At 43.1% G+C, this 15,140-nt stretch overlaps 2 protein-coding genes across 3 annotated transcripts in view; one reads left to right on the forward strand and one right to left on the reverse strand.

The window, feature by feature from the left end:
- LOC118846264 (nitric oxide synthase 1 adaptor protein) overlaps positions 1-15,140 on the forward strand; it is a 392,781-nt gene that overhangs the window by 369,913 nt on the left and 7,728 nt on the right. For both annotated transcript variants that reach the window (XM_036754593.1, XM_036754594.1), the window contains exon 11: positions 7,489-7,819. In XM_036754593.1, the coding sequence (XP_036610488.1) occupies positions 7,489-7,819 (331 nt within the window). The remainder of the gene's footprint in view (positions 1-7,488; positions 7,820-15,140) is intronic.
- Positions 83-4,208, reverse strand: SPATA46 (spermatogenesis associated 46). Its single transcript, XM_036754595.1, has 5 exons — positions 4,157-4,208; positions 3,388-3,625; positions 2,484-2,563; positions 1,289-1,402; positions 83-615 (listed from the first exon to the last, which is right to left on the reverse strand). Exons 1-5 carry the CDS (start codon positions 4,206-4,208, stop codon positions 83-85), a joined length of 1,017 nt encoding a protein of 338 aa, XP_036610490.1.

Raw genomic sequence — 15,140 nt, forward strand, 5'->3', positions numbered from 1 at the left:
TTTATTCTCACTTCTTTAGACATAACATAGTTTTTAACCCCCTGTATTTTCCTTTGGTCTGTTCTAGTGGGCTGCTGTAAATCTACTTGAAAGTCTGGCAGCTGGTGGTAGATACCCTGTCTCCTGGTCGTGCCTTCTGCTCCTTTCCCCAGAGAGTTTTGAGTTTTCTGTAGTATACCTTGCAGCTGAAGCCTTCCTTGAACCCCCCTTTGATGTGACTTTTCAAGGAGTGCAGCGTAGGGTACATGCGGCAGCATGCCACACATTTGTAGCCATTCTGCTGGGCAGGAAGCCATTTGGAAGCTGTCAGGATATCCTGGGATGTGATGTCCTTGGAGTCCAAGCCTGGTCTGGGTTTCTTGGTGGTTTCCCGGGGACAGGCATTCTCCAAGGAGGAGGAGGAAGAGCAAATGCTTTCGGCCATATCCTCATACTGGCCAATGTCCCCCCTGCCCTCCCTGCCCTCATCCTGTTGTACCTCTGGGAAGCTGTAGGTCTCCAAGTGACTTTCTTTATCTGTGCACACAAAGTAGCTATAAGGGGAGAACCAGGGCCGGTAGATAGTACAATTTCGCCTCAGCTGTTCAGTGCTTGGTGTGTCCCCCAAGGCACAGTCTATTAAGGGAAGAAAAGAGCTGAATCTGAGCCTCTAGTGTTTGGGGACTCTCTCTGGGCTTGGTAAAGTTGGGGCTTGGGTGTCCCCAGGAGGGGAAGTGAGTTGGATATCTGAGAAGCATCGGTGGAATTGGGAGAGCAACCTAGGGCATTCAACCTGTTTTTTTTTTTCTTAAGGTGTGTTAAGTCTTACAGCAGTTCAACCTCTGGGGCAAAATAGTTACAACCTTGGGCAAATGATTTTGAAAGTTTGGCATGACCTGGCCAGTGGAAACTGACCTTGTTGCTTCCTGAGATAGTCCCTCCCTGGAAATAACCCTTCCCCTGAGGCCTGACATAGAGAGACCACCCAAAAGGCAGCCCGGAACACAATTCCATGTTCAGCATTTACACTGGGAATGTTTACATTCATGACCAATTAATTTTTCCTCCCTCTCCAACCTTTTCCCTTTGCCCTGCTCCCTGGGATTCAAGGGGTGGTGGCTTAAAGAAAAGGGGATTAGATAGAGAAATGCAAGCAGAAAGCATGGCATGTGGTCACAAAGCTTCTCAACACCCATTCCCTATGAGAGCAGCCCCCTCACTCCAATTTCATAGACATAAATGTATATGGATACATGCATCAACACAGGTATATCTATGTGAACACACACACGGTTGGGGAAGACCTCACCTGCTGAGAACACTGTGTTGTGTACCCCATGCCGAAGAGCACTGCATTGGTACTGGGGTGGCAGGACCTGAGCAGGGCTGGGCACCTCACCAGGTACAGGAGTCTTTGAGATGTCTGAGTGACAGAAGGAAACACTCTGGTGAGCTGAATGGAGAGTTGCCCTTCTGGGACTTCCAATGGGATTTAGGGGAGATTCTGCTTTGGCTCTTTGTTCTTGTCTTTGCCAGATGACCTCCTGGGACTGAGATGACACCATGAATATGCAGTGCAGTGAGGCTGGGTCATTCCAAATGACATTCTAGATTTTGGAACAGGACTATTTCATTGAGATACAGGAAAGACCAGGCTGGGTAAAAGCAACAACATTATTTTTCTGCCTGGTCTACCCTCTTTCTCTTGTATTTTGTCGTGCCTGTGGCCCTCCCTACTATGGGGTTTTAAGTTTTCCTGAGCTTAGAATTTATTGTGAAGAGTTACAACCACAGGTTCCATACTGTGACATGGAGGACCCCGTCTACGATTTTAAGGATAAGCCTCTGACCCAAAGACCCCACACATAGTCAAAAAGATGACCAGAGATCAGAATTAATGTACATGTCCTGGGGGTTCCACCTTGTTGACCCAGTGGAGTTGATTAAGCTTAAGTAGAAAGCTTATCTACATTTGTTTCCCAGAAAAATAGCAGATTTTGATTTTGGCTCACAGTCTTGTAGACGTTGTGTTTGTATATCCAAAGGGGTACATAAGAAAAAGCCATTCATTGGCTTGCCAAAAACCTTATTCCTCTCTGTCCATATCAATGAATTTTCTCACATTAGGATCCCAGCAGTGAACTCAAAGGCTAGATTTTTCTCTAACTTATCTAAACAAAACCAGAGCATACTGTGATGATTACAGTGGTAAACAATTCTAAGAAAATACATGTATCATCTTGGAAGTCAGTACAGACTAACAGGGTAAAAAATCCATGGAATATTGACAGGATGTATTTTGGTCACCCCAGCTATAGAAATCAAAACGTTAACCACTTGGTACTTGCCACGATGGCAAGTATCCTTACCCACCACCCATCTAGAAGAATAAATAATTGGAGACTTTTGAATTTAATTTTCTGGTCTTATACATCAATTTGTGGGCCAATAAGATACTCCAAAGGAAGATAAACTCTTGATTCCCAGCTTCACCCATAGTTTACCTGGTAAGCTGGTAGCTCGAGAGGATGTAATATCAGGAAAAGTATTCATGGCAGAGGAAGAGATCCGTGGTCCTGAAATGCTAAGGAGAGAGAAGTTCTCCATGTTCTGACTCTTGGTAAGTTATGGAGATAGCTTTCTCTTCCTCCTTAGATGCTAGTTGTGTTGTCCAGGCGATAAACATTCTGAGATCATTTGACATCATAAGAAGGTCACATGATTCCACTTGCCAGCACGGCTAGACCAGTTGCTAGTCAAGGAAAGGCTTATACCCCCACTTTCCTTAAGCTAATGCTAAATTCATATTATTTCATTTTATCCTACCATTCCTAAGTAACTTTTACATACCTCGTGTTTATCATGGCTACCAGTCACGGAAGAGTAAGAATCATGGTGACATTGTCTCTGTAGGACCTTGGTGTCCTCCTATCTTCTTCTTTCTCTGGTCTCTTCAATGCCCTCTCACCCAGCTCTAAAAATCTGTTTTTCTTTATTAATTCCCTTCTTGTGTCCCTGCCCCACCCACCCTCAAAAAATAAAAATAAAGCACCCTGTTCCAAGTTATCTTTGTCACCATGGTCATCCGTTAGGATGTGTGGCAGTATGCTAAGTTACATAGGATGGGAAGATATCATTAGGAAAAGTCATAGTCCCTACTGAGAAGGGAGTGACAAGTTGTGAAAAGGTGTGTGGGCTTGCCTGTGGGGAGAGAGGAAAAGTGAGTAAGAGAGAGAGGGAGAATTAGTCTTCTTTTCTGTATTTCTTCAGGGTGCCTAACTAGTGGGTAGGTAGTGAGAGAAATGTGATGTTAATACCATTCCTTCACTGAGACCACAGGGGTGTGTAATATAATAAATGCCCCTGTTTGTAGAAGCAGCTGTAGTAGAAATAAGAGTCTCGACTTACCTTGGAAACTTGGACTGTCTTAACACGGCCATCCGAGGCATCATTGTATAGTGGAAAGAGTAACGGAGTTGGGGGTGACATCCCAGCCCTCGCTTGGCCACCAAGTAACAGTGTGTCTTTGAACAAGTCATTCCCCCATTTGGGACTTCATTGTCCTCTTCTGTCACATGGAAGGGTTGGAATCGATGACCTCTCATTCCGTCCAGATGGAACACTTTTGGATGCCGTGATTTGCATACTAGGAAATGATAAGTAGATTTTGATAAGTGATACTGATGAGGCCTGGAGCACCTGGGGTTTCATTTTCCCTTTTTCCATTCAATTTCCACCATTGACACCAAAAATAAGCCTAGGGCTTTAAAAACACTTGAAAAGATAATGGGGGAGATTTTCCCATCTAGGAAAGAGCTGAAAGGCAAAGCTGACACAAGCCAGTCATTTACTTAGCTGATTATCTCTGAGATTCCCCTTACAATCCTGGCAGTAGGACCCCATTCTGGCCTGAGGCGTTCCCCTGGCGTATCAGTGTTGGAGGCTCAGGGGCAGTAAAAGACACCTCCCTGTACTGGTCACTTCATACAATGTTTCTTTCTTTCTCATTTCTTTCCTGCCTGCTTTCCGAGCCCCTGTCTGGGTCAGGTAAGATACCCTTTCCCCACCCTGGTGATGCATGCTGCAGAATGCCCCCCTTCTCTGCCCTTGTGTGTGCATGCTGTGTGTGGTGGTGCCGGGGGAGGGAGGCCTGATCCCAGGTTCAGTCATTCCTCGCCTCCAATATTCACAGGAACCCTGTGCCTCTGGGGAGCTGTGGTCTCAGGCATTCTTGTATCTTAGGAGATCCAGGTTCTACGTTCTCTTCCTTGATTCATGCCAATGCCCATGGATGTCTTAGCTGAGAAGATGCTGTTGCTGTACCCTGCCTTCTCTCCCACCCCCCCAAATTTGATTGTAGGTTATCTATGTGGTTGTAGTCAAGGAAACTCTTGGCTTGGTACCACTTACACTATGAGAGGAGGGGGATTCAATCCACTGGGGGAAAAATAATTCCTACCAGGATTTTCCAGAAGGGCTATCAGGGCACAGATGTTTAACTTGCCCAGGGATGATTTTGGAAAGGATTCCTGGGTTTCTGGGAGTGAGAAGGAACTTAGAAAGAAGTTTCCTCATGTTCTAGCCCACCCCCTTTCTGAGAGTATTGGAACATTCCAGAATATACAGTCAACTCAATTATTCACACAGAATCAATGCATTTCAGTAAACACTTGAATGCCCACTGTGTGGTTACCAAGAAGTATGACAGAGGACCTTCCCTGGAGGAACTTACACACAGAGATAGATACATACGAACTCATTAGAAAATAATATACAATGGGCTTTATTTAATGATCATTTTTTTATAAATGGGGGAAAAATAATCATCTCCACAGCCCTCCCAATAGAACATAAGTTTCCTGAGGGACAACTTAATTTTTGTCCAGTGTAGTGCTCTCCTCTAAGGAGATGCTTAGTAATCGCTTGTTGAACTGAATTTGAATTTCAAATGGTAGTATGTAGTGGTCCAAGTTGACTACAGTGTTGTCCTACACAAACCTATCATGTGCAAGCAGACCCCTGTCTATGGGAGAGGAGCAGAGGCCCAGGCGATCCAAAATGAGAACTCAGAAATCTTTTCTGATTATTGGGTTTTGTATGTATTGAGGTACTTCCCTGGAATTAGATATGCTTGCCCAATACTCGAAGAACTTCAAAGGATGAAGCCACGCTGGGAGGAAAGGTGAGGAGACTCTCTGGCTTCTCCACCCTGCTGTTGGGCCCCATTCTATGCCTCCTTGGGTCTCAAACTAAAGCTTGCGGTGGCTTAGGTAGAGGCAGTTAAGTGAGTTGTTTTCTTGCTAGGGAGCTTTGCTCCCAAGTAAGAATAAATGAGGGGTAGGGAAAGAAATGAATTTAAAGATAAAAATTAGATTGGGTGATGATGCCAGTAAGAAGAAGCCACCATGTGGACAATTAGAAGGCAGTTATGCTCTAGTGCTGGAGGATGTTAAAGACTTATCGTGATGCTCCATGTAGAGTGTGTGTGGCCTGGATGGAGCCAGCTTCCCCTCAGCCCACACAGAGATGACTTGGGCTGAGTTCTTCTTGTCAAAGGGTCTGTCCCCTCCCCATTGCTTGATGTGAATGGATGGAGCCTACAATGGTTCTATTTCCAACCATTTTTCTGAGTAGTCAAGTTCAGGGGACAAGGGTAGGGAGGAGTTAAAGGGGTAGAAAGTAGGAAGCTGCTTGTTGCTGGAGAAAAAAGAAGTTTTATGCCACTTTGCCCTTCGAATTTTCTTGATACGTGGAACTTGTTTGTCCAGGGAAGTTGGCAGGATGTTGCTGCTTGAAGCTTGTTAGAGGGAAAAGCTGTAGGGCACCCCAGCCCATCCACCAGCCTAGGGCAGAGAAAGCTGCTTTATGCTGTGAATTTGGGCATGCCAAAGGATTTATCACAACATGGGTAACTCTGAGGAAGTCACAGTAGGTTCAGCGCCCCCCCCCCAAAAAAAAGGAGATGTTAAAGATCCCAGAGAATCTTTGCTCAGCCTCCTCTTTAAGAAATGAACAAGGTCCCTTTAGTATATGTGGGTGGAGAATCCAGTCCTCGAGTCCCAGGCATTATCCCTGTACTTCTAATCATCTCCAGTTCCTGGGCTAGAATGACCAAGTGATCACAGAAACAGTATAACCTACTGGGAAAAATCAATGATTAGACTGACAATCCAGTAACACTGATTTATCTTCTCATAACCCTCAGTTTTTCTCTTCATTTGAAGGATGGGGTTGTCAGTGCCCACCCCTGCCTCTCCTGTTTGAGAGGCAGGAGTTCAATTCAGCTAAACTCAGATCTTGATCTTAAAGATCCCCAGAGAAGGGAAATTTGTTACCCAGGCTCAGTTACTAATCCCAGAGTCACTAAGCCCACATAATCTTCAATAGTAGATAAAATCTCTGATCGTACCTAAGAATTAGTGCCATGTAAAACTGGAATGAGCAGTAGACTGTGCCTCACTGGAAGATGGATAGTCCAAACGGAATTTCTTTTTTTTTGGGGGGGGGGGGAATGGCTTGGACCAGATGGCCTCTGAGGTCTGTTGCTTCTCTGAGATTCTGAAACTCTTACCTCCTGCAGTTTTTCTCTTCTTTAGCTCTCAACAAGCATGAACAGTCAATCCCTAGACTGCAGATAACATGAACAGTCTATGTTTTTTCTATGTCATGCTTATAAACAGGGATAGGGTGGGTACATGGGTAGAGTTCTATAAAAAAGTCTCCTTGTCCTTATTAGCCATTCCATCCCATCACCCAGTTGTGTGATGAGTCATGTAGTGAGATAAAAGTGGTCATGACAGTATGTGGTATAATGATAATGTCTCCCATCCCTCTCTAAATTCTTAACTGCTTCCAAGAGCCTGGTGGTGTGAATGGACATGTCCTGAATTGGTTCTGTTTCCAACTCTCTCCTGAAAAGCCAGCTTCAGGGTAGAGAGGGTTGAGAGAAATTAAGAGAGCTGAAAATGTGGATTAAGGCCATTAGAGAAGGATCACAGTACAATGGAGAAAGTAGAGGCTTCAATGGGAGGATCTGGGTACAGCTCCCAAATCAATTGTATTACTACCTGTGAAAATTTGAGCAATTTTTTGGGCCTTAGCTTCCTCACCTGGAAAATTTAATGATGAGACTAGAAGCCTGCTGAGGGCCCAGGTCCAAATCAATAATAATATATACATATAAGCTCTGGTACGATAAAAATTAATTTTAAACTTACTATATAGATTGTGGATTTAGTCACTGATTATTTCACATATATCAATTCTATGGATTTAGAAGAATTCAAGAGTAGACTAGCTAGCTCCTTTCTGAGTATTTCCAAAGCTTTTTAGAAGGTGAAAAAATTGTGGGGGAAGGGCAATGTTTTGTTGGGAATCGTTTGTGTAGATATAAAGAGCCGAGTAGGGGAGATGAGGTCTGTGGAGTCTAGGCAAAAAAAACCACTTCTCACTCCTTAATTCCCACTTGACTCTTTACCTACCTGCTTCTTTATCCCTTTCTGTTCACAGTTGACCAAAGCATGTTTGAGAATTCTAATACAGCGCCCACACCAAAGCTGCAGCCCAGCCGTTCCTTCCCCCATCTGTCCAAGTCTTCTGCTTCCAGCTCAACAGCCATGGGTCCCCTGGAGCCCAGTGGGCCAGGGCTCCGAGTAGGCAGCAGCCAGCACCTCAAGAACCTGGGGAAGGCTGTGGGAGCCAAGGTAAATGATTTCTTGCGGAGGAAAGAGCCAGTGAACCTTGGGAACACTGCAGGAGTGATGGAAATCAACAAAAATGCCGGAGCCACACTGTCTGCTCCAGATGAGACTCCACCAGGGACGTGGCAAGAAGAAGAAAGGTGAGCTTTAGATTGGTCCTGGGCAGCCCTGTATTCCCACTGATCAACAGAGGGCTGTTAAATGCCTTCATGCCCGGCTCCGTGTGAGGTAATACAAGGCAAACATAAGGAATGTAAGACACACACACACACACACACACACACACACACACACACACACACAATCTTGTCGTCTGGGAGCTTACAATATCATGCTGTCCCTATCTTTTCTTTGTGATTATGTGGTTCAGTTTTTTGAGCAAAATGTTGAGCAAAAAGAGGATCAGGAAGGATTTTTAGAGTTGTGCTCAAGGTCTCCAAAGACTTCACACCTTCTATATATAACGTTTTCCCCAAAGGTGTTTTCTGTTTGTTTTGTCCTCGAGCTCAGCATTAATCAACAAGAATTAATTAAGTGCCTTCTTTGTGCCAGGCACTGCAGATGCAAAGACAGAAATAAAACAGTCCCTGACCTCAAAGAACTTACATTCTATGAGGGAAGACAATGTGAAGACATGTACGGTGATTTTGCAGGGAGGCACTAGCTGCCTGGATGACCAGGAAAAGCCTCACATAGGAAGTGGCCTTTAAAATGAATTTCGAAGGAAACTCTGGATTCTAGGAGGGAGGAGGAGCAAGGAGGGAGAGCCTTCCAGGCCTGGAGCAACATGTATGAAAAGGAGTAGAAATGGCATGTTATACGTAAGAAGTAACAAGACCACTTTGGCCAGACTGTAGAGTGCACGAAGAGCGGCGTCTCAATGGAATAAGCCTGGAAGATAGACAGGAGCTAGATTGTAAAAGGTTTTAAATGCCTAACAGAGGGTTTTGTATGTGATCCTTCAGGGATCAGGGGGCCCACTGGAGTTTATTGGGCAGAAGATCGACATGGTCAGATCTGTGCCTTAGGAATATCACTTTAGCAGCTTTGTGGAGGATGAGTTGGAGAGGGGAGAGGCTAGCGAAATAGACTAGAGAAGAGGTGACCAGGGGCTGAGCTAGAGAATGGCTCTGTGAGTAGAAGGAAGGGGAGAGATGTGAGAAATGTTGTAAAAGCTGAGTTAGCAAGATGACAATTGATTGGATATGTGGAGTGAGGGAGAGTGAGGAGTAAAGAAGGAACCTTGAGGCTGTGAACTCCTTTGGAAAGATGGCAGTAACCTTGAAAGAGACAGGAGGGGTAGGATAATAAGTTCTATCTTGGACTTCTGGAGTTTGAAGTGCCTATAGGATGTCCAGTTCAAAATGGCCCAAAAGCAGTTGGTGATGTGGAACTGGAGTTCATTAGTGAGACTGGATATACAGATCTGGGGGTCGTTTACATAGAAATGATCGACAAAGTCATGGGAGAGATGGCATTTAGGTAGGTTCAAAACACCAATTTGTTGGATGTTTTCCAGGCCTTCCTTTCCAGTAGGAGGATCAACTTTAAGCAGCTTGGTGAAGAAAATAAATCTTGTTTTTGGAGCCCTTTCTGTTCTCTTTGTATTATTTTGTCTCTATTATCCAAGAGGTGATTATTGGCCTCATGCTGAACCCCAGGGATCTCCACTGTACTGTTATGTGTTCCAGACTTTCCTTTCTCCTTGATCGCATACAAATGTAGTTTTTCCATGTTATATTTCCTCTGGTCTCTTCTGTACCAAGGCTAATCTAAAAACCACTTTGAGTTAATGCCTGTCTTCCAGATAATATGTGCATTTTAACAATGGCTATGACTTAAAGAAGTGATTAAAGATGGAACTTTAGGGACCATACTAATTGTCATCTTGGTGCAGTACAAAGACCCAGCTGGACTTGGAGTCAAGTCCTGGGTTCCAGATCTGACTCAATAACATGCTAGCCAAGAGACCTTCAGTAAGCTCCTAGGATCGTAGCATTAGAGCTGGAAAGGGCCTTAGAAGAAAATGAGTTTAACCCCCTCATTTTACAAAGGAGAAAATGGGGGTCCATTGAGATTAAGTGATTTGTCCACATTCATATAGATAATAGGTATCTGACAGATTTGAGCCTTAGTCATCCTGACTCTATCCAGAATAGCATGTTAACTCTAACTAAATTAATTGTTCTGGACCTCGGCTTTCTCACCTGCAAAATGAGGATAATAATATTTGAGAAAAGTGCTTTTTAATGGTAATGTGCAATGTAATTATGAGCTGTTGTCATAGACTTAGGTCTTCCTTGACTTGGCTAGCCCCATCTTGTTTGTGCTTTCTTTTCTTTTCCCTTGTAGGCAAAGATACTAAACCATTTCCTAGATTAGAGCCTGAAGCTCATAGGTGAAGCCCCAATAATAAGGTCTGATGTCTACTAAAGACGTTGAGAAATACCTTGGCAAGTCCTAGGACTCTGTATCTCTCTGCTCCTATCTCCTATCTATACATCTGAGAATGCTCTATTTAATTACAGAATCTCAGAAGTGGAAGGCACCTTAGGAGAGCCATCCAGACCAACCAATAGCTGACAAATGGTCATTTAACTTTTGCTTTAAGGCATTCAATAGGAACTCTCTATACTCCCCAAGGCACCCCGGAAATAGAGGACTAAGAGGTAAATGACACCCAAGAAAACACCATTGTGTGGCCTTAAAAAAGGGATCCATTTAATTCCTTAAGATCTTACCTTTCAGCTCTGTTATCAGTATATATCTTATCTCTCCCACTGGATAGTCAGTTCTTTGTTGACAGGTACTATGTCTTGAACATCTTTGTTTCCTCCCACCTCAGGTGCTTTGCACCTACCTATAAGGCCCTTAGTAAATACCTGTTGACTGAATTTCTGGGATGCTAAGTAATTGCTGTCTATGGTACCTTTTAGCAAGTTGTAGTCCTTGCTTATCTTTTTCCATTAGATCTATTTTTGCTTTTACTTTGTCTGAGATCATGATTGCTACCACTACTTTTTTTTTTAACTTCAGCTGAAGGATAATAGATTCTGCTCCAGTCCCTTACCTTTTTTTTGTGTGTCTCTCTGCTTCAAGTGTCTTTCTTGTAGAGAATATATTGTAGGATTCTGGTTTTTAATCTACTCTGTTATCTACTTCCATTTTATAGGTGAATTCATCCCATTCACATTTATAGTTATGATTACTAACTATGTATTTCCCTCCATCTTATTTTCCCCATTTATCCTTCTCACTCTCTCTCTCCCTCTTCCTCTCCCTCTCCCTTTCCCTCTCCCTCTCCCTCTTCCTCTCCCTGTCTCTCTCTCCCTCTCCCTCTTCCTCCCTCCCTCCCTCCATTCCTTCCTCCCTCCCTCCCCTTTCTCCCTTCCTCCCCCTCCTTTTACCCTATCCCTCCTGAAAAGTGTTTCGATGCTGACCACCACTTCCCCCAGTCTGCCCTTTCTTCTATCACCCTTTCCCCCTTTGTCTTATCTCCCTTCTTTCCTACTTCTCTGTAGGGTAAGATAGATTTCTATTCCAAACTGAAGATGCATGTTATTCCCTCTTTCAGCCAATTCCAATAAGAATAAGGTTCAAGCATTGCCTGCCACCCATCCATCTTCACCTCCACTCTAAAAGCTCTTTCATGCCTCTTTTATGTGAGATAATTTACCCAATTCTACCTCTCCTTTCCCCCTTCTCCCAGTACATCCCTCTTTCTTGCCCCTTAATTTTTTTCTTTTTTTGGATATCGTCACATCATAGTCAACTCACACCTGTGCCCTCTGTCTATATGTACTCCTTTTGACTGCCCTAATAATGATAAAGCTCTTAGGAGTTACAAGTATCATTTTTCCATGTAGGAGTATAAACAGCTTAACCTCATTGAATCTCTTATGATTTCTCTTTCCTGTTTACCTTTTAATGCTTCTCTTGAGTCTTATATCTAAAAATCAATTTTTCTGTTCAGCTCTGGTATTTTCATCAGGAATGCTTGAAAGTCTTCTATTTCATTAAATGTCTATTTTTTTCTCTAGAAGTATTATATTCAGTTTTACTGAGTAGGTTATTTTTGGTGTGATCCTAGCTCCTTTGCCTTCTGGAATATCATATTCCAAGGCTTTCACTGCTTTAACATAGAAACTGCTAAATATTATGTGATCTTGACTATGGCTTCACAATATTTGAGTTGTTTCTTTCTGGCACTTGCAATATTTTCTTCTTGACTTGGGAGTTCTGGAGTTTAGCTATAATATTCTTGGGAGTTTTCATTTTGGGATCTCTTTCAGGACGTGATTGGTGGATTCTTTCAATTTCTATTCTATTCATTGGATCTAAGATGTTGGGGTAGTTTTTCTTAATAATTTCTTGAAATATGACCAATAAGTCTTACGCTATCTCTCCTAGATCTATTTTCCAGGTCAGTTGTTTTTCTGATGAGATATTTCATATTTTCTTCTTCTATTTTTTCATTCTTTTGACTTTGTTTTATTGTTTCTTGGTATCTCACAGAGTCATTAGCTTCCACTTGCCCAATTCTAATTTTTAAGGAATTATTTTCTTCAGCGAGCTTTTTACCTCCTTTTCCATTTGGCCAATTCTACTTTTTTTAGAGTTGTTTTCTTCAGTGAATTTTTGAACATCTTCCATTTATTGTGAGGGCCACATGCACTCTTTCCCACCCTGGAACTGTGAACAGAGTCCCCACTCTCCTGTGGCTGAGATTACAACCCAGGCCTGTGACCTAGAACTGTATATAGGTCATGCAACAGAGTCCATGGCAACAGTGCCAGCAAGGTGTCTCCAGTAACCTCCTTCTGACTAGTTGTTTAGCCCATTCGGTGTCTGTGGTCTGAGAGCTCTGGAAGTCGTGACTGCAGATTCAGTCACACACATCCCCAAGGCCTGTGCTGGCTTACTGGAGCACTGCCTGTGCTGGACTGTGTTCCACTCTCACCCCAGTAAGACAGACCTTTCCTTTCAACCTTCTAAGTTGTCTTTGCCTACAAAGTTGTTTCAGCCTGTTCTTTTTTTGTTGTTGTTGGTTCTGCTGCTCCAGATTTCATTTTGAAGCATTTTTTAAAGTTGTTTGGAGAAGAATTTGGGAGAGTTTGGTGGAGTTTTGTCTTTATTTCACCATCTTGGATCTGCTTGTATACTCTCTTTTAATGAAGCTTAAACTATATTAACTTTTATTTTGGCCATTCTGTCATACCACTAACTCATAACCGAGATACCATTCCGCTAAAACTCTGAAGTCTATTTCACATTTAATGCCATCTGGCCACATCTCCCCTATCCTGTTCCTGAGAGACAGTGCAGTAGGTGAAGACTTGGTTAAATCTGCCTTCTAACACTCACTAGATCTGTCCATGGGTAAGTCACATAACATCTCTGGGCCTCTGTTTCCTCATCCATAAAAATGGAAAAAAAATATCTATAGAAAGGCAGCATGGCTGAGTGGATTGAGGGCCCAGGTTCAGAGTCAGGAAGACCTTGATTCAAGGCCTTCCTATGACACATCATGAATGTGTGACCTCAGGCAAATCTCTCCACCTCTCAGTGCCCCCAGGCAGCTCTCTAACGCTGTAATTGCAGAACACTGATCATCTTCACCAATAAAGGAGGTGTCCTCACCTGACAGCTTTCTAAAACCATAAAATCACCTGTCTAAACAAACAAACAAAAATGACTACCCTTATGTACCAGCCTATCTAGGCACTGGGAACAAAAGAGAATGAAAGAGCTGTGATATGTAAAAAGTTCGAGAGACATAGGTTCTTGGGTAATTAGTCATTTTATTAATCATGCTAGCAATAGTTGGTAAAAGGGGTCAGTGGCATTCTCGAATGCCAAAGACACCCTCATGGAACCCACTCAAGACTTATTATACCCTTGGAATAGTGAGTGTTCTTGAGGGTGGCAATCAACTCTGACTGGTTAACAAGTAATGAGAGAATGAATATTATAATGAGAGGTGGGCTTATTCTAAGAAGAGTCTCTGATCACTCAGTCTTGGTCAAAGAGACTTATTTCTTATCCAGACTACCCTGCCTGGGGCAATCTGGACAAAAGGGGGTCTGCCTCTGCTCAGACCTGATCCAGTGGAACCCAGTGGGCCAAAATTCACCTTAAATTAAACTCTTTGTAAGGTTCTCTAGTTGGTTGAGGCAACAGCTCCCATCCAAGATCAAAAGGCATGTACCCCAGGGATTTGAGCAATCTCATCCATCCACAGTCTCTTTCAGATGCTGGTTTGGCATAGTAGAAAATAAGGTTTCAGAAAGGGAAAAATCCTTGGTCTCCCCAATATTAAAAATTAATTATTTAATAATAATTTCTCTCAGCTTACATTTTACAGGGCAGAATTCACTGTGTACATAGATATGCATATGCATGATAATTTAAGGAGGAACTCATCTGAAAGGCTTCCCATGGGGAAATGGCCCATGGGCTGAGCCAGCCTTCCAGGTGGCCCAGGGATTCTCAGATGTAGGAATATGGAGAAAATGCACTCTGGGTACGGGACACAGGCCATGCAGAGTCCCAGAGGGAAAAGAAGAGCCCTGGAAAAGGCAAGCATACCACTTAAACTACATGGACTAAATGAAATCACGTCAGCCCAAAACACTATATAAAATGCTAGCTATTAATGCGTAGTTGTTTTATTCAACCCAAATGCAGGAGTTTCCATTTATCATTCTTAATTTTCAGCTTGATAGATGCAATCCATCACTCCAGCTTGTCTTATTGAATCTTGACTATATCATCTAATTTAGTAGCTACCCTTGACAGCTACACCTTCATTCAAGTCACTGATATGGAGCAGAGTGGAAAACGGAGCCCAAGGGAGGCTTCCCACCTTCCTTCAAGATGGCCTGGATCCATTAGGCAGCACCCTTTGTGTAGGTCCATTCAAAGAGTTAAGAATCCACCCCATTGTATGGTCTTCCAACATAAATTTCTCCATCTCGTTCATATTTTTGGACAAGAGATTTTCCCAAATGCCTGATCCTATAAAAGAAATGTGGCTGAGTCTGGCATGACTTACTTTTAGTGAACCTACCTTGACCGATAGCGTACAGCGAAACGAGCACTGATTTTAGGATATGAAGACCTGCACTTGAATCCTGGCTCTGCTACTTAGTTACTGGGAGACCTTGGATAAATCATTTAACAGCTTTGAACCTCAGTTTTTCTCACCTGTCCAATGGCAGTTGGCCTAACTCTCAGATCCAAGTTCTGTACCACTTCCTTTTTTTCTAAGTACGCTCATCATTTACTAACATAGCCTAGAATTTTACCAGAGAAAGCCTCAAGCTTATCAGGTAGTTTTCTGGTATTAGTCTTTCTCCCCTTTTGAATTACCCATCTCCATTCTTCTATCACTTCTCCCTATCTTTCAGAAAGCCTTCAAGATCCCTGGCATTGGCTCAGTGATCACTTCTACAAGATTAT

This window comes from Trichosurus vulpecula, chromosome 4 (assembly GCF_011100635.1).
Source record: "Trichosurus vulpecula isolate mTriVul1 chromosome 4, mTriVul1.pri, whole genome shotgun sequence".
Lineage (NCBI taxonomy): Eukaryota > Metazoa > Chordata > Mammalia > Diprotodontia > Phalangeridae > Trichosurus > Trichosurus vulpecula.